This window comes from Ranitomeya variabilis, chromosome 6 (genome assembly GCF_051348905.1).
Source record: "Ranitomeya variabilis isolate aRanVar5 chromosome 6, aRanVar5.hap1, whole genome shotgun sequence".
Taxonomy (NCBI): domain Eukaryota; kingdom Metazoa; phylum Chordata; class Amphibia; order Anura; family Dendrobatidae; genus Ranitomeya; species Ranitomeya variabilis.
In genome coordinates, this window is record NC_135237.1 from 557,479,439 (window position 1) to 557,497,638 (window position 18,200).

Here is an 18,200-nt window from a genome sequence, read left to right on the forward strand (position 1 = left end):
AGCTTCTTCCATCCCCTTTTTCTCTGAGTGGCTGAAACTCTGCTGCAGATATGAATGTCCAGACTCTGACTTCTAGTGTGGATCAGCTTGCTGCTAGGGTGCAAAGTATTCAGGATTTTGTTATCCATAGCCCTATGTCTGAACCAAAAATACCTATTCCTGAGCCGTTTTTTGGAGATAGATCTAAATTCCTGAATTTTAGGAATAATTGTAAATTGTTTCTGTCTCTGAAACCTCGTTCCTCTGGTGATTCCGCTCAGCAAGTTAAGATTGTTATTTCCTTCTTGCGCGGCGACCCTCAGGATTGGGCCTTCTCTCTGGCGCCAGGAGATCCTGCATTGGTGAATGTTGATGCGTTTTTCCTGGCGCTTGGTTTGCTTTATGAGGAGCCTAATCTTGAAAATCAGGCTGAAAAAATGTTGCTGGCTATCTCTCAGGGTCAGGACGAAGCTGAGGTATATTGCCAAAAATTTCGGAAATGGTTTAAGTCTGATGGATTTGTCGTTTGCCAAGCGCTGCGGTTTTGTCCTGGAGCCTTTGGAAAATCCTATTCCTCTTAGAGGAATTGATTCTATGCCATTGGCAGAGAATAAACCTCAGTATTGGACGCAAGTGACCATGTGCATGACTCCTGTACATCAGGAGGTGATTCGTTTTCTGGTACTGCATAAAATGCATGATGTTGTCGTTTTGGGTCTGCCATGGTTACAGGCCCATAATCCAGTTTTAGATTGGAAAGCTATGACTGTGTCTAGTTGGGGGTGTCAGGGGATTCATGGCGATTCTCCATTGGTGTCTATTGCTTCTTCTACTCCTTCTGAGATCCCTGAGTTTTTGTCAGACTTTCAGGATGTATTTAATGAGGCCAGGTCCAGTGCCCTTCCTCCTCATAGGGACTGTGATTGTGCTATAGATTTGATTCCTGGTAGTAAGTTTCCTAAGGGACGACTCTTTAATTTATCTGTGCCAGAGCATGCCGCGATGCGGAGTTATATAAAGGAGTCTTTGGAGAAGGGACATATTCGCCCATCCTTGTCCCCTCTTGGTGCAGGATTCTTTTTTGTGGGCAAGAAAGACGGGTCTCTGAGACCTTGTATTGATTATCGTCTTCTGAATAAGATCACGGTTAAATTTCAGTATCCTTTGCCTTTGTTGTCTGATTTGTTTGCTCGGATTAAGGGATCCAGTTGGTTCACCAAGATAGATCTTCGTGGTGCGTATAACCTTGTGCGCATAAAGCAGGGAGATGAATGGAAAACGGCATTTATTACGCCCGAGGGTCATTTTGAGTACCTGGTGATGCCTTTCGGATTATCTAATGCTCCTTCTGTGTTTCAGTCCTTCATGCATGACATCTTCCGGAAATATCTGGATAAATTTATGATTATTTATCTGGATGATATTTTGTTTTTTTCTGATGATTGGGAGTCCCATGTGAACCAGGTCAGGATGGTGTTTCAGGTTCTGCGGGAGAATGCTCTATTTGTGAAGGGCTCAAAATGTATCTTTGGGGTACAGAAGGTTTCTTTTTTGGGTTTTATTTTTTCCCCTTCTACTGTGGAGATGGACCCAGTCAAGGTCCGTGCCATTCATGACTGGACTCAGCCCACGTCTGTTAAGAGCCTGCAGAAGTTCTTGGGCTTTGCTAATTTTTACCGTCGTTTTATCGCTAATTTCTCCAGCGTGGTTAAACCTTTGACGGATATGACTAAGAAGGGTTCTGATGTTGCGAACTGGTCTCCTGCGGCCGTGGAGGCCTTTCGGGAGCTGAAGCGTCGGTTTACTTCAGCGCCAGTCTTGTGCCAGCCGGATGCCTCTCTTCCCTTCCAGGTTGAAGTTGATGCTTCTGAGATTGGTGCAGGGGCTGTTTTGTCGCAAAAAAGTTCTGATGGCTCCGTGATGAAGCCATGCGCCTTCTTTTCAAGGAAATTTTCGCCTGCTGAGCGGAACTATGATGTTGGTAATCGGGAGTTGTTGGCTATGAAGTGGGCATTTGAGGAGTGGCGACATTGGCTTGAGGGAGCTAGACATCGTGTGGTGGTCTTGACTGATCATAAAAATCTGATTTACCTCGAGTCTGCCAAGCGCCTGAATCCTAGACAGGCTCGTTGGTCATTGTTTTTCTCCCGTTTTGACTTTGTGGTCTCGTACCTGCCTGGTTCGAAGAACGTGAAGGCTGATGCACTTTCTAGGAGTTTTGTGCCTGACTCTCCGGGAGTCTCTGAGCCAGCTGGTATTCTCAGAGAGGGAGTGATTTTGTCTGCCATTTCCCCAGATTTGCGACGAGGGCTGCAAAAATTTCAGGCTGATAGGCCTGATCGTTGTCCACCGGAGAGATTGTTTGTCCCTGATGGATGGACCAGCAGAGTTATTTCTGAGGTTCATTCTTCGGTGTTGGCGGGACATCCTGGGATTTTCGGTACCAGAGATTTGGTGGCTAGGTCCTTTTGGTGGCCTTCCTTGTCGCGGGATGTGCGTTCTTTTGTGCAGTCCTGTGGGATTTGTGCTCGGGCTAAGCCTTGCTGTTCTCGTGCCAGCGGGTTGCTTTTACCGTTGCCTATCCCAAAGAGGCCTTGGACGCACATTTCCATGGATTTCATTTCGGATCTTCCAGTATCTCGGAAGATGTCTGTCATCTGGGTGGTGTGCGATCGTTTTTCTAAAATGGTTAATTTGGTGCCCTTGCCTAAGTTGCCTTCCTCCTCTGATTTGGTCCCTTTGTTCTTTCAGAATGTGGTTCGTTTGCATGGCATCCCTGAGAATATTGTATCTGACAGAGAATCCCAGTTTGTGTCCAGATTCTGGCGATCCTTTTGTGCTAAGATGGGTATTGATTTGTCTTTTTCGTCGGCTTTTCATCCTCAGACTAATGGCCAGACCAAGCGAACTAATCAGACGTTGGAGACTTATTTTAGATGTTTTGTTTCTGCTGATCAGGAAGACTGGGTTACCTTTTTGCCACTGGCCGAGTTTGCCCTTAATAATCGGGCTAGTTCTGCCACCTTGGTTTCACCCTTTTTCTGCAACTCTGGTTTTCATCCTCGTTTCTCCTCGGGCCAGGTTGAACCTTCTGACTGTCCTGGGGTTGATTCTGTGGTGGATAGGTTGCAGCGGATTTGGAACCATGTGGTGGACAATTTGAAATTGTCACAAGACAAGGCCCAGCGTTTTGCCAACCGCCACCGCGGTGTGGGTCCCCAACTTCTTGTTGGGGATTTGGTTTGGTTGTCTTCTCGGCATGTTCCTTTGAAAGTCTCCTCTCCTAAGTTCAAGCCTCGCTTTATCGGTCCTTATAAGATTTTGGAAATCCTTAACACGGTGTCTTTTCGCTTGGACCTTCCAGCGTCATTTGCTATTCATAATGTGTTCCATAAGTCATTGTTGCGGCGGTACGTGGTGCCTGTGGTTCCTGCTGTTGAGCCTCCTGCCCCGGTTTTGGTTGAGGGCAAGTTGGAGTACATGGTGGAGAAGATTCTGGATTCTCGTATCTCTAGACGGAAACTCCAGTATTTAGTTAAATGGAAAGGCTATGGTCAGGAGGATAATTCCTGGGTTGTCGCCTCTGATGTTCATGCGGCTGATTTGGTTCATGCCTTTCACGCTGCTCATCCTGATCGCCCTGGGGGTCTTGGTGAGGGTTCGGTGACCCCTCCTCAAGGGGGGGGTACTGTTGTGAACTGTGTTTCTGGGCTCCCTCTGGTGGTCACTAACGGTATTGTGTTAGGCATGTCTTGTTGCAGGCCTGAGCTCCAGCTGTGTCGTTAAGCAGCGGGTGTTCCCTATTTAAGTCTCCTCTGGACTCAGTCTCTTGCCTGGCATCGTTGTATCCAGACCTATTTGGTCTCCTCCGGATTCCTTTCAGTCTGCCTCATGCAAGAAAAGCTAAGTCTGTTTTGTACAATTTGGATCGTTTGCATTATTCAGTGTTTTTGTCCAGCTTGCTTTACATTTGATTTTCTGACTCGCTGGAAGCTCTAGGGGGCTGATATTCTCCCTCCACACCGTCAGTCGGTGTGGGGGTTCTTGAATGTTCAGCGTGGATGTTTTTGTAGGGTTTTCTGCTAACCACATAGTCCACTATCTATTTTCTGCTATTTAGACTATTGGGCCTCACTTTGCTGAATCTAGTTCATTTCTACGTTTGTGCTTTCCTCTTGCCTCACCGTTATTATTTGTTAGGGGCTTTCTATATCTTTGGGGGTCAATTTCTCTAGAGGCAAGTGAGGTCTTATTTTTTCTCTCTAGGGGTAGTCAGTTCTCCGGCTGGCTCGAGACGTCTAGAACCAACGTAGGCACGTTCACCGGCTACTTTTAGTTGTTTGTGTTAGGATCAGGTATGCGGTTAGCCCAGTTTCCACCTCCCTAGAGCAGTATTTATATTTTTGCTATCTTGCCGGAATATCAGAGATCCTCTGCCATTGGGATCATAACAGAGATGCCCAGTCCTTAGACTGAGACTCATACAGGGGTAGAGCGTTTTAAACCATTTAGATTGAAACAGTTTTTGTCATTCATCCTTCATAAGGTCCATGACCTCATCATCCACAGTAAAGGCCCTAGGCACTTTAGAGGTGGTAGGCAGCTCTGATGGGTGAAGTTCCTTCTGCACAGCTCTAATAAGCCTGCCTGATTTTTCCTCTGGAAAATAGGTTTTCTTAAACAATTCCTCCTCAGAATCCGATGATGAAGATCTGATCTCGTCAATGACCATAAGGTCTTCAGACTGGGAGTCACTTCCTTGCAGAGAGGGGGAACGTCTGGAATGTTTGTGAGCCTTAGATGGTAAGGTATTAGATCTTGTGAAGCCACCTATTAGGTCTTTTACCTATATGACTAAGTCTCTAATCGTGGTTTTCTCCATAATGGGAACGCAGATATTGCACATGGTCCCAGACAAACCATCTGGAAGAGGTAGACCGCAGGAAGCAGGCTCCAGGTGATGTCTTTTGGAGGTCGCTTTCCCGCCGCCAGAGGCACAGCCAGCGGAATCCCGAGATGACACACTGGATAGCAAGCCATAAGACAAGCAGACTGAAACAAAAACACTTAAAAAGGACATAAAAAAAGAAGGGGAGGAACGTCTTCCACCCCCTGTGATGAAGTCTGCCAATTACAGCAGTAAACCACCAACAATATGGAGGCGCCCATAGAGGAGACAGGAAGACACTGTTGATCCCACCAAGAAAATGGTGGATTGAAAGTGCTGACAGGAAGTAGCTACTTCACTCGGGAGGGCACTCTCAGCAATGGCACCGGCCTGGCAGCAGCACCCATGGAGCAGGCACCAGGAGCAGACTAAAAACCTGGATAAGCCGGCAAGGGGGTAGAGAGGGAAAACAAAAGACATCCATCTAGCACGGGGACAAAGTAAAAACTGATGGCTTCTGGGATGTTTCCCCTTTATCCTGGGGGAGATGAGGGGGGTGGGACTACTAAAAATCATTAAATATTCCACTGTGTCCCGTTAGCGCACAGGGGCATGATAACCCCATATTGTGCTGCTGTGGACGTAGGGGAAAGCCATGTGAGTGCTTGTTGTTTGAGAGGCTAGTTTTACTTTTGAATGACACCATCCATTTTATCCTACTGGAAAATAGGAGAAAAATTCCAAGTAAAGTGAAATCACAAAAAATAGCAATTCTACAATTGTTTTCTGGGTTTTGTTTTTTTCGATGTTCATTCTGCAGTAAACATGACCTAGAAATATGATTTTCCAGATCAGTACAATTATGACAATATAAAACTTGCACATTATTTTTTTATTTAAGTGGTGAAGAAAAATTCTGAAATTTGTAAAAATATTAATTTAATGGGAATCAATCACCAGGATTTTGCTATGTTACTTGAGAGCAGTATTTTGCAAATATCCTGTTGCCCCCACAGCCTGCAGTCCAGTCCTCTGCACCTCTTTTTTGCTCTTTCCACTGTTGATCCTATCTTCTTCAGCCTGCTTCACTCTGTCTAGACCTTTGACTTCACTGCGCACTGCACCATCATATTACAAAATAGAACAAAGTCCAGCTCACCATAGTTGACATCCTGAGGAACTCGGAGCATGGGACCGCTGTGTCAGGGCATGTAGTCAATCATGATTATGAGTGCTAGGTCACCAGAAACGCATTGATATCGCATTTTATTCACTGTCTACGCTGATGTTTTATCCTCTATTGAGCACATGTTCTAGTTAATAAAGAAAAGGTTTTTTCACTACCTCGCTGAGCAGGATTATCCATTTCTATCATCATGTCACGCAATCTGACGTAGCCCGAGACCTATTCAGTGTGTTGGTGACACATGTTGTCACATAATGACATGCGTTGGGGAGGAATGTAGTGATTCTTTTTTAACATCTTTTGCCGGTCCTCTGCAGTTCAGAAAAATGGAAACCAGTTACCCACCATTTTGATGGATTCGCGAAGAGCAATTTGCAAAATAATTGGATTCTGGTGAATCCAAATTTTTGTAAAATTCTAGGAAAATTTAATTCCACTTGAAACAATTTTTGCATTTCTAACAGGCATTTCCAATCACTCAATTCCCACCATGCAGCGATTAATAGGAAGCCGAGTCTGATCCAAAACTTCCCTCTGATATTCCAGTATGCTTTTTGACAGAGTAGAGAACAAGAGAAGATACACGTTATGCATCAGAAATAGTCAGAGTTTTGCCCAGTGTACCATTATAATCCTGGTCAGATTTACTCTCGTGCCTGTATGTTGAAAGTGATGAAAAAAGGGTTTTCAATCCAGCAAAGTTAAGTAAAAGCAAAAATTCTGTATAGTAACTTCATTAAAATAGTAGTATGGGCATAAAAATATCTGATGCGTTTTGAGTCTGGATAAATGTTAATCGTAGATATTGTTTTATTATATGATATCTACGGTTATGAGTCATCGAGCCTCGAAACACGTCAAATATTTTTATGCCCATGCTAATATTTTAATGAAGTCACAATATAAAATTTTTGGCTTTATTTCACTTCGCTGGATAGAAAACCCTATTTTCGTCACTTCCAACACATTGAAGATGTATTTTCTAGCGCAATCTTTTCCTGAAACTTAAAAAACTTTGCCCAAGTTAAAAAGATGTTGTGTCCACATAATGGACCTAATGCTGAGTAAAGGTATTTAGTATACAGGAGACCATGTAGGTTAGTATTAGGTGCACTCTTGCTCATTGATTTAGAACTTTATGGACATTCGGAGATATCCAAAATGAATTAACCCTTTATTCGAGTCATAGCTAGGCATTGATTTTCCTAGGTAAATAATTACTTTTGGTTCCATAAAGGGGTTGTCCACGTGGGGGACAATTTGTTTTTTTAAAATGCATGCATTTTTGGCTAAAATTCATTTTTAGATTTGGGCTTTATTAAAAATGTTATACAATTTGCCTTCTATATCCTCGACGTTGCACTGTCTATTGCCAGCTCATTGGACTCATTCTGACTGTCCAATGGGAAAGTTTCTAACACTTTCATCTGACTTTATTTAGCTTTTCTCTGTTGATTTATGACCACAAATCTCTTTGTGTTAAATGTGAAGGGAAATAAGGAACCTGTGAAAGCCAAAAAAACAGTGGAACCAAATTTCAGAAATGAGTTATAGCCCCAAATATATGCATTTAAGTAACAAATAATGTCTCCAGAGGATGAGAAACACTACCTGTAAACCACATCAAGACAATGGGCTTACTGACCATATTAACACCCAACACTTAGTATGTGTGCCCAGCCAATGGTATATACTTTATAATCCTGTCTTAATGTCTTTTTGTTTTTTTATTTTGTTATTTTTTTCTATTATTTTTCATATATAGTGATGTAGTGGTAAGTGTGACCAATCAGAATAACACTTTTTTTTATCAATATATTATATCCTTTAACGTTGGTCAGAGCAAAGACACCAGTAAAATCCAACCTAAACATGAAGATTTTCTTTTACTTTTTGTGAAATCAGGAGAGGACAATTTCAGAAAGATAGAGATATGAACAGTTTATTGCAACCCATAAATATTAATCATTTCTTATGAGGTACAAAGCTTTGCAACTGAGTGCATCAAATCCTATGGGTTGTGGGCTGGCCAAGTACATATAGCCAGTCGACATGTCTGCAAAAAGACTTTTAGAACCAGCTTTTCAAAAGCAAACTGACGGCATCTATTATAGACACTGATCCACCCCAGTGGAATCTGCTTTTGCAAGTCTGGAAAAAACCTTGCAGTTCCGAGTCTCTTTAAAAACCCAGCAATGTGGCTTATATCAGAGATTTCTGCCCATTCCCTCCCACTTTGCCAATATGGCATCTAAAGGGATATGCAACATTTGCCAGTCTTCGAGAAGGTCAAAACAGCGCATGCTGTCCCTTGAACACTTCCTGAGACCGACAAAGGCTTGTAGCCAATATATACAAATCAAAAAGCAATAAAGGACAATCTTTTTTTTCAATTATACATACAACGAGGAAGTCCCTGTCTCTATTTTATTGACTTAAAAAAAAATTGTACATCCACCTTTTATCAAGCATTCCCTAAAAATATAATTCTATTCATGCAGATACTTGCTGCGCCAAAAATATTATTTATATATTAATATATTTGTATCTTAATAAAATTATGGAAAAAAAAAGTACAGTTCATGACTCAGTTCAACCTATAGCTTTCCGAGCACCATACATTTTTTAAACTGAGTGACAAAAATAATGGATAATTCAAGTTGAAAGAAAATGAAATTAAAAATTGAAAACAAAAGAAAAAATTCCGGTTTCTTATAAATGATATGCTTATTTTTTTAGAACGCATACCAGTTTCACAAAGTGCATGCTTGTGGAAAAATTGTTTTGGAACTGGCAAGCTAGAAAGAACTATTATATTTTTCTTTTTTAACTATTTTTTAAACAATCTATCTAGTATTTGAAAATGTATCAGGCTATACCCGGCATACAGACTGCCTAATGCACATGCTTCATCTGGCAATAAAAAATAGCAATAAGAAAAATAGTTTTGTGTTTTGTTTTTCTGGGGAGTTTTTTTTACACCAGGGAGTAACCTCAAGATTAATCAAGTTTTTTTTCAAGTAAATAATACCTGATAAATATATATTTTATATTTGAGGGATTGCACAGACTTAAATTTTTACCCGTCACCTGCTTCTGTATCCTTAAAATTTTTGTAAAATAAAAATAAAACAAAGTTCTTATAGTTCATAAACATGAGTGGCACACAAATGCCCCCCTTTGTGTGTAACTTTGGAATAGATACTTTGAAATAATTTTTTTTTTGTATTACGAAATCCTCTAAAATCCATTTAGACATAATGTAAGGCATACTTTGCTGGAGTAGAAGGTTCTCATGCTTCATGCTCAAGAATGAGTCTCAGAGAAGGCAGGCTAGTTAATTTCTCATGTTTCTTTTGCCACCCTCTCTGTCTCAATTCACAAAAAAAATAAAGGGCAGAGAGAGAGAAAAAGGTGACCCTTGGCAAAAGAACGATGGTGATCTCAGATTGACTTTCGTCTTTTCATTAGCCTGTGGTTTTCCGTAAAGCTGTGCAACCCAGGAGAAATAGAACTAACAGGAGATGGGAAAAGACTGTTTTTTAATGTGCTTGGTGATATTTCTTCAATCTTGTAAGATATAGAATGAAAGTACTGTGGGTTCAGCTTGGCGCCGAACGAATTTTGTTGAGACACCATCCTGCTGGTGTACTCATGGGACCTGTAGCACATGCAAGAACAAACTGACTGAAGGTCTGTAACTTCGGCCTTATACCGTGGCCGACCATGTTGTGAGTCTTCTTGGATGTGGATGATCATGCTGCTCCGATTTCCAGCAAGAGATGCCCGTTCCTCTGCATCTCTCCTTTCATCTTCACTGTTCATGGTTAAAAACCTGAGAACAACTAAGTTTAGAAATGCCCCAATGACCGTCAAACCCACTAGAATGTACATAAAGCTAAAAGCCACATAGACTGGCTTCTTTTGGAGGGCCCTGTTTTTCTGAAGAGCCACATAGTCTCCAAATCCTATTGTAGTTAAAGTTATAAAGCAATAATAATAGGCCTGGAAAAAGCTCCAATCTTCGTAATGGGAAAAGGCTGCGGCTCCGATGCATAATGTCCCCATGCAGGAGAAGAAGCCCACGGTGACCATGTTCTCCATTGAAACATCTGTGCTTCTCATCCCGCAGCATTTCTTGATTCTTTTGAGGAGGTACTTCACAAAGGTGTTCATTCGCTCACCAAGGCTTTGAAACATAACCAGGGTTAGAGGAATTCCTAGCACAGCATAGAACATGCAGAACGCTTTGCCAGCATCCGTGCCAGGAGCAGCATGTCCATAACCTAGAAGGAAGAAAAAAATCAAGAAATACTTTAGAAGTTGGTTACAATCTCCATTTCACAAAAAATCACTAACATTGCAATGTAATCTACTAAGGATTTTTTTTTGTCAAATGTGAATTATCTACAACTGGTGAATTATTGACTACATCAATGAAATTCTTCATCTAGAAGCATCATTGACCACACTGCAGAACATCATATTTTATGTTATTATGAAAAGACCAAGTTCATTGAACTGGATCTTATGTAAAGAAGGAGGCGAAACATAACATCAAAGATAACATTATCATAGACATCATGAAACACAGGTGAAACTATGAATAGGGTCAACAAATACTTCATTCCGGAAGTGGTCTTCAGAAAGCCATAGTATGATTAAAAAAGACATGTACATCAAGTATAAGCAAGAAATAAGAGGTTGTTATAACAAAACAAACAAAGAAAGACTATAACTACTACTATATATGCAGGCCAACAAAAAAGTTTGAAAGCCAAAAGTTGGCCCTCCTATATATATACAGCCATCTAGTGATTACATAACGTAAGTGCAAATACTGTATATATGAAAAAAATATATAAAAAAAAATAATAATTTATGCTGAATAAATGCTGGCTGTTATGTACAAGAATATAACTATTATAATACTGCCCCGATGTACAAGAATATAACTGCTCCTGTGTACAAGAATATAGCTACTATAATACTGCCCCGATGTACAAGAATATAACTACTATAATACTGCCCCTATGTACAAGAATATAACTACTATAATACTGCCCCTATGTACAAGAATATAACTACTATAATACTGCTCCTATGTACAAGAATATAACTACTACAATACTGCCCCTATGTACAAGAATATAATTACTATAATACTGTCCCTATGTACAAGAATATAACTACTATAATACTGCTCCTATGTACAAGTATATAACTACTATAATACTGCTCCTATGTACAGGAATATAACTGCTATAATACTGCCTCCTATGTACAAAAATATAACTACTATAATACTGCCCTTATGTACAAGAATATAACTACTATAATACTGCCCCTATGTACAAGAATATAACTACTATAATACTGCTCCCATGTACAAGAATATAACTACTATAATACTGCCCCTATGTACAAGAATATAACTACTATAATACTGCCCCCCTATGTACAAGAATATAACTACTATAATACTGCTCCTATGTACAAGAATATAACTACTATAATACTGCTCCTATGTACAAGAATATAACTACTATAATACTGCCCCTATGTACAAGAATATAACTACTATAATACTGCCCCTATGTACAAGAATATAACTACTATAATACTGCTCCTATGTACAAGAATATAACTGCTATAGTGCTGCCCCTATGTACAAGAATATAACTACTATAATACTGCTCCTATGTACTATGCTATAGTGCTGCCCCTACGTTCCACTATAACTGTGTACTAGAATATCATTACTCCTAATTCCGCTGATGTGAATAGGTTTGTGTCTCTGGCAGGAGGAATTTCTCATTGCTCTACCATCCCACTTTCATCCATCTTTGCACTTTCTACTGTCATACATTGCACCTTTTCTCCCACCTCTCCTGACTTCTGTCTCTACCACATGGGAATAATAGGCTGCAAATATCACATAATAGAATTAGCGGTGTAATGAATATAGGCAGGTGGTGTAACCTGTTCCCCGGCTCGGCTGCATTTCAGCTCTGACGAAGACATTTTCATATTCGGGCTGAATTGACCTGGGAGGGGGGATTTCAGGGGTGACAGCTGTGACACACAATGCTGCTCCATGGATCCTGACATAATTTATTGAGCTGTCTACATCTTTTTTCCGCTGAGCCGGGATCTTGGTACAGAATGTACAGCACGATACTCCATAACTACCGTATGTAGATTTCCAGTGTATCTGACTTATGTAGATAGATCAGGCTTTCATTACTCTTCGGATTATTGGAATCTCTCAATAAATTAAATATTAACATACAAACTCCTTGAAGATGTTGTCCCTGTTGGGATTTGAACCCAGGACCCCTATACTTGGAAAGCTACAGTGCTAACCACTGAGCCACTTTGGAACAAAATAATAACCCACTCACAAGTAGTAGACCATAAGACCTTCAAAGAAAACATTATGATCCATCTTGTGCAAATTGAAGTTTTCAGTGATCCTGGGCTTGGACACAAACCACTCTTGCTTTGTGGTAACAATTACATGGAGAAACATAAGATTCCTACATGATTTGAGCCATGTCTTCATTTGAAACGCATTGGAAAGTTCAACATTTTTTTCAGTGCTGGCAATAGTTTTATCTGAATCTGCAATGAAGTCTTTGCACATTTTCTATCCAAACAATGTGTGGATTTTCTCTATTTTCCTTGTTACAAGATCTTCACCCTCTAGTTTACCATAGACACCAAATAATATATGATCACATTAACTTCTACAAACTTTCACTTTTCAGAATGCCTATGTAACAATTGTCAAAAGTGTAATATACTTCCATTACTCTAAAGTTATAGGTACAAAGGTTCTCCCTTCTGAGCAAATTACTGGCCACTGCCTGTTGTCGAGACTGATCCATCTATAGTTACAGACAAGCAAGACGGATTACAGCCTGGAGACGGGACCTCATGTTGTTCACAGCCTCAGCACAGCACAGCAGACAGTAGGAAAGTTGCAGGAATTGCCACTTCTGGATCTGTTTTATCAATCATTCACTTCTTATGTTCAGTTTCCTCCTTGTTTTTCCAAAGTAGATAACTGAACAGTTCTAACCCCACAAAGTCTCCTGTTTCCCTCCTCGTCTTTATTCACCTTACCTCCTTCTGTCATGATCCAGGTCGGGGTTTGCTTTCTGCTCCCTGACCTGGTCAGGTGGGGGTTAAACTTCTCTGCTTGACTTCTGACCTGCCCATCCGTCTTCCGTTCCTGTTTTGGATTGTTACGTCTGGCTCTGATCTTTGGCATGTTTCTGGCTGTGTTTTCGTCTCGTCCTCTTGATACGTGCTCCCGACTGGCTTTTTGACCTCTGGCTTGCTTCAGACCTTGCTCTTGCCTTCTCCTCTGGCACTGCGTTCCTGACTGTTGCTTATTTGGCTTGTAAGTCCTCTCTACTGCCCCCTAGCAGATTTTGCCCAGCTCTTCGCTTGAGGTGAGCTCCTGTTACCTCCCCTCCTCGCCCTCTGGTGGTTGTCCCTATATTGCACGACACTTCATAGTGTTTTGTGCAAGGGGAAAGCTGAAAAAAAAGTGTTTTATGCAGGGAGACAAAAGAATAATTCGGAGAAACAAAAATTGGAAGGGTAGAAAATTTATAATTTGCTGTACTGTCCCCACAAATTGAGTATCCATGAAATGCATCGATGCAGGGGGCAGCATCAGTGAATCTACCCATTTCCCTACACATGTTACTGTAATCAAAAAGCCACCATGTGTATACAACTTGAGAGTATAAAACTCTCCCCGGATGCCCCAAGGGCCTCCACTTTACTGGACAACTCCAGAAATATTGTGACGCAAGCAAATGGAGTACAACAGTCCAAAGTATCATTATAATATAATTTATTAATCAGCAAATCAGAACAAACAAACATTCGAGTATATCTGCTGTCAGCAGAAAAATACCAATCAGGAAGGCAGTACAAAAAAGATATGATGGTACATTAGGTGGGATGTGGAAAGGGTAAGTAGCACCCCTAACTGATACACATGGTATAACGTCAATAAAGTATGTCACAGGGAAGTAATGCCATAAAGCACTAACGTATGTGCGTAATCCCCGCCCCAATGAACATACAAAATACAATTGGCGATATTGATTATGTGCACTTACCCATGGTACAGAGGGAACCCAACCACAGACCACCTAAGAGCCCTGGACGCGCGTTTCGCGGTAAGCTTTTTCAGCAGGGATCCACCTAATGTACCATCATATCTTTTTTGTACTGCCTTCCTGATTGGTATTTTTCTGCTGACAGCAGATATACTCGAATGTTTGTTTCCCATTTCCCTACACGTGGCTTTCCTCCACTATAATACAACTTAATGCTTCTGGTTTCCAGTGCGAAATTTGTAACAGGACCCTCACAGCCACTCTATACATTTGTTTATTACCTTGAAAAATTCTCCCGTCCGAAACGCGTCGATGTAATAATAAAAAGCTTCATTTTATACCATCGAAAACTCTTCATTTTTACAAGCTCAGTACTATAGTAACATAGTTAGTAAGGCCGAAAAAAGACATTTGTCCATCCAGTTCAGCCTATATTCCTATATTCCATCATAATAAATCCCCAGATCTACATCCTTCCACAGAACCTAATAATTGTATGATACAATATTGTTCTGCTCCAGGAAGACATCCAGGCCTCTCTTGAACCCCTCGACTGAGTTCGCCATCACCACCTCCTCAGGCAAGCAATTCCAGATTCTCACTGCCCTAACAGTAAAGAATCCTCTTCTATGTTGGTGGAAAAACCTTCTCTCCTCCAGACGCAAAGAATGCCCCCTTGTGCCCGTCACCTTCTTTGGTATAAACAGATCCTCAGCGAGATATTTGTATTGTCCCCTTATATACTTATACATGGTTATTAGATCGCCCCTCAGTCGTCTTTTTTCTAGACTAAATAATCCTAATTTCGCTAATCTATCTGGGTATTGTAGTTCTCCCATCCCCTTTATTAACTTTGTTGCCCTCCTTTGTACTCTCTCTAGTTCCATTATATCCTTCCTGAGCACCGGTGCCCAAAACTGGACACAGTACTCCATGTGCGGTCTAACTAGGGATTTGTACAGAGGCAGTATAATGCTCTCATCATGTGTATCCAGACCTCTTTTAATGCACCCCATGATCCTGTTTGCCTTGGCAGCTGCTGCCTGGCACTGGCTGCTCCAGGTAAGTTTATCATTAACTAGGATCCCCAAGTCCTTCTCCCTGTCAGATTTACCCAGTGGTTTCCCGTTCAGTGTGTAATGGTGATATTGATTCCTTCTTCCCATGTGTATAACCTTACATTTATCATTGTTAAACCTCATCTGCCACCTTTCAGCCCAAGTTTCCAACTTATCCAGATCCATCTGTAGCAGAATACTATCTTCTCTTGTATTAACTGCTTTACATAGTTTTGTATCTTCTGCAAATATCAATATTTTACTGTGTAAACCTTCTACCAGATCATTAATGAATATGTTGAAGAGAACAGGTCCCAATACCGACCCCTGCGGTACCCCACTGGTCACAGCGACCCAGTTAGAGACTATACCATTTATAACCACCCTCTGCTTTCTATCACTAAGCCAGTTACTAACCCATTTACACACATTTTCCCCCAGACCAAGCATTCTCATTTTGTGTACCAACCTCTTGTGCGGCACGGTATCAAACGCTTTGGAAAAATCGATATATACCACGTCCAATGACTCACCGTGGTCCAGCCTATAGCTTACCTCTTCATAAAAACTGATTAGATTGGTTTGACATGAGCGATTTCTCATAAACCCATGCTGATATGGAGTTAAACAGTTATTCTCATTGAGATAATCCAGAATAACATCCTTCAGAAACCCTTCAAATATTTTACCAACAATAGAGGTTAGACTTACTGGCCTATAATTTCCAGGTTCACTTTTAGAGCCCTTTTTGAATATTGGCACCACATTTGCTATGCGCCAGTCCTGCAGAACAGACCCCGTCGCTATAGAGTCCCTAAAAATAAGAAATAATGGTTTATCTATTACATTACTTAGTTCTCTTAGTACTCGTGGGTGTATGCCATCCGGACCCGGAGATTTATCTATTTTAATCTTATTTAGCCGGTTTCGCACCTCTTCTTGGGTTAGATTGGTGACCCTTAATATAGGGTTTTCATTGTTTCTTGGGATTTCACCTAGCATTTCATTTTCCACCGTGAATACCGTGGAGAAGAAGGTGTTTAATATGTTAGCCTTTTCCTCATCATCTACAACCATTCTTTCCTCACTATTTTTTAAGGGGCCTACATTTTCAGTTTTTATTCTTTTACTATTGATATAGTTGAAGAACAGTTTGGGATTAGTTTTACTCTCCTTAGCAATGTGCTTCTCTGTTTCCTTTTTGGCAGCTTTAATTAGTTTTTTAGATAAAGTATTTTTCTCCCAATAGTTTTTTAGAGCTTCAATGGTGCCATCCTGCTTTAGTAGTGCAAATGCTTTCTTTTTACTGTTAATTGCCTGTCTTACTTCTTTGTTTAGCCACATTGGGTTTTTCCTATTTCTAGTCCTTTTATTCCCACAAGGTATAAACCGCTTACAGTGCCTATTTAGGATGTTCTTAAACATTTTCCATTTATTATCTGTATTCTTATTTCTGAGGATATTGTCCCAGTCTACCAGATTAAGGGCATCTCTAAGCTGGTCACACTTTGCCTTCCTAAAGTTCAGTGTTTTTGTGACTCCCTGACAAGTCCCCCTAGTGAAAGACAGGTGAAACTGTACAATATTGTGGTCGCTATTTCCTAGATGCCCGACCACCTGCAGATTTGTTATTCTGTCAGGTCTATTAGATAGTATTAGGTCTAAAAGTGCTGCTCCTCTGGTTGGATTCTGCACCAATTGTGAAAGATAATTTTTCTTGGTTATTAGCAGAAACCTGTTGCCTTTATGGGTTTCACAGGTTTCTGTTTCCCAGTTAATATCCGGGTAGTTAAAGTCCCCCATAACCAGGACCTCATTATGGGTTGCAGCTTCATCTACCTGCTTTAGAAGTAGACTTTCCATGATTTCTGTTATATTTGAGGGTTTGTAACAGACCCCAATGAGAATTTTGTTACCATTTTTCCCTCCATGAATTTCGACCCATATGGACTCGACATCCTCATTACCTTCGCTAATATCCTCCCTTAAAGTGGACTTTAGACAAGACTTTACATAGAGACAAACCCCTCCTCCTCTACGATTTTTACGATCCTTTCTAAACAGACTGTAACCCTGTAAGTTAACTGCCCAGTCATAGCTTTCATCTAACCATGTCTCGGTTATTCCCACTATGTCATAGTTACCTGTAGATATTTCTGCTTCTAGTTCTTCCATCTTGTTTGTCAGGCTTCTGGCATTTGCGAGCATGCAGTCTATAATCTCCCAACTAAAGTGAATTGCTATCTAATTTCTCCTCCATCCACGGGGCCGCAGCTACGGATTCCAAGCCAAACCCCCCCCCCCCAAGTGACCGCTATCATTACTCTCAGCCTCTCTCATTCTGCGCTTCTGTCCTAACCAGACTTCAACTACACAGATCTGCCCACCCCAACTTTTGCTCAAATTTTGTCATGGACTCCAATTCTGTAAAAGAAAAATCAATATAAGGCTTCTTTCACACTAACCGTGGTTTTGCTTCCCCAATAGATTTCTATGGTGCTGCAAAAATGGGCCGCAAAAATTTCACGGTTCGCCGTATGGCTACGAAAAAAGATCGAGCCTGCTCGATCTTTTTCACGCCTTATTGACACGGCCCCCATTGAAAATCAATGGGGCCACCAAAACAACGGAAGCTTGTTTTTGTGGCGCACCGTGATTTCCAGTTTTGCGGAACACCGTTTTGTTTTTCCAATACTGTTTCCATAGTATTGGAAACCTGAAAAACGGTGATCCACAAGTTATGGTGGCAGACTGTGAAAATTGCGGTGATACGGCTCGCAAAAAAGGCCTGCAATAACGGGCCGCAAAAAACAGAAGCCTAATATTCACTAATATTCACTAGACTTCAATGCAGCATTTTTCCAGTTCCCCATGTCGTGTCACGTATCTCGGGATATGTTATGCCGCTGTCTACACGGGCAGTCCAGGCACACACCGATATTGGGGTA

At 41.0% G+C, this 18,200-nt stretch overlaps 1 protein-coding gene across 1 annotated transcript in view; it reads right to left on the bottom strand.

Annotated features, from left to right (window-relative positions):
• Nucleotides 1-7,582: 7,582 nt before the first annotated feature.
• Nucleotides 7,583-18,200, bottom strand: part of KCNK9 (potassium two pore domain channel subfamily K member 9) — a 179,527-nt gene continuing 168,909 nt past the window's right edge. Inside the window, exon 2 of the mRNA XM_077271276.1 lies at nucleotides 7,583-10,339. Within this exon, the coding sequence (XP_077127391.1) occupies nucleotides 9,498-10,339 (842 nt within the window). The 3' untranslated portion in view covers nucleotides 7,583-9,497. The remainder of the gene's footprint in view (nucleotides 10,340-18,200) is intronic.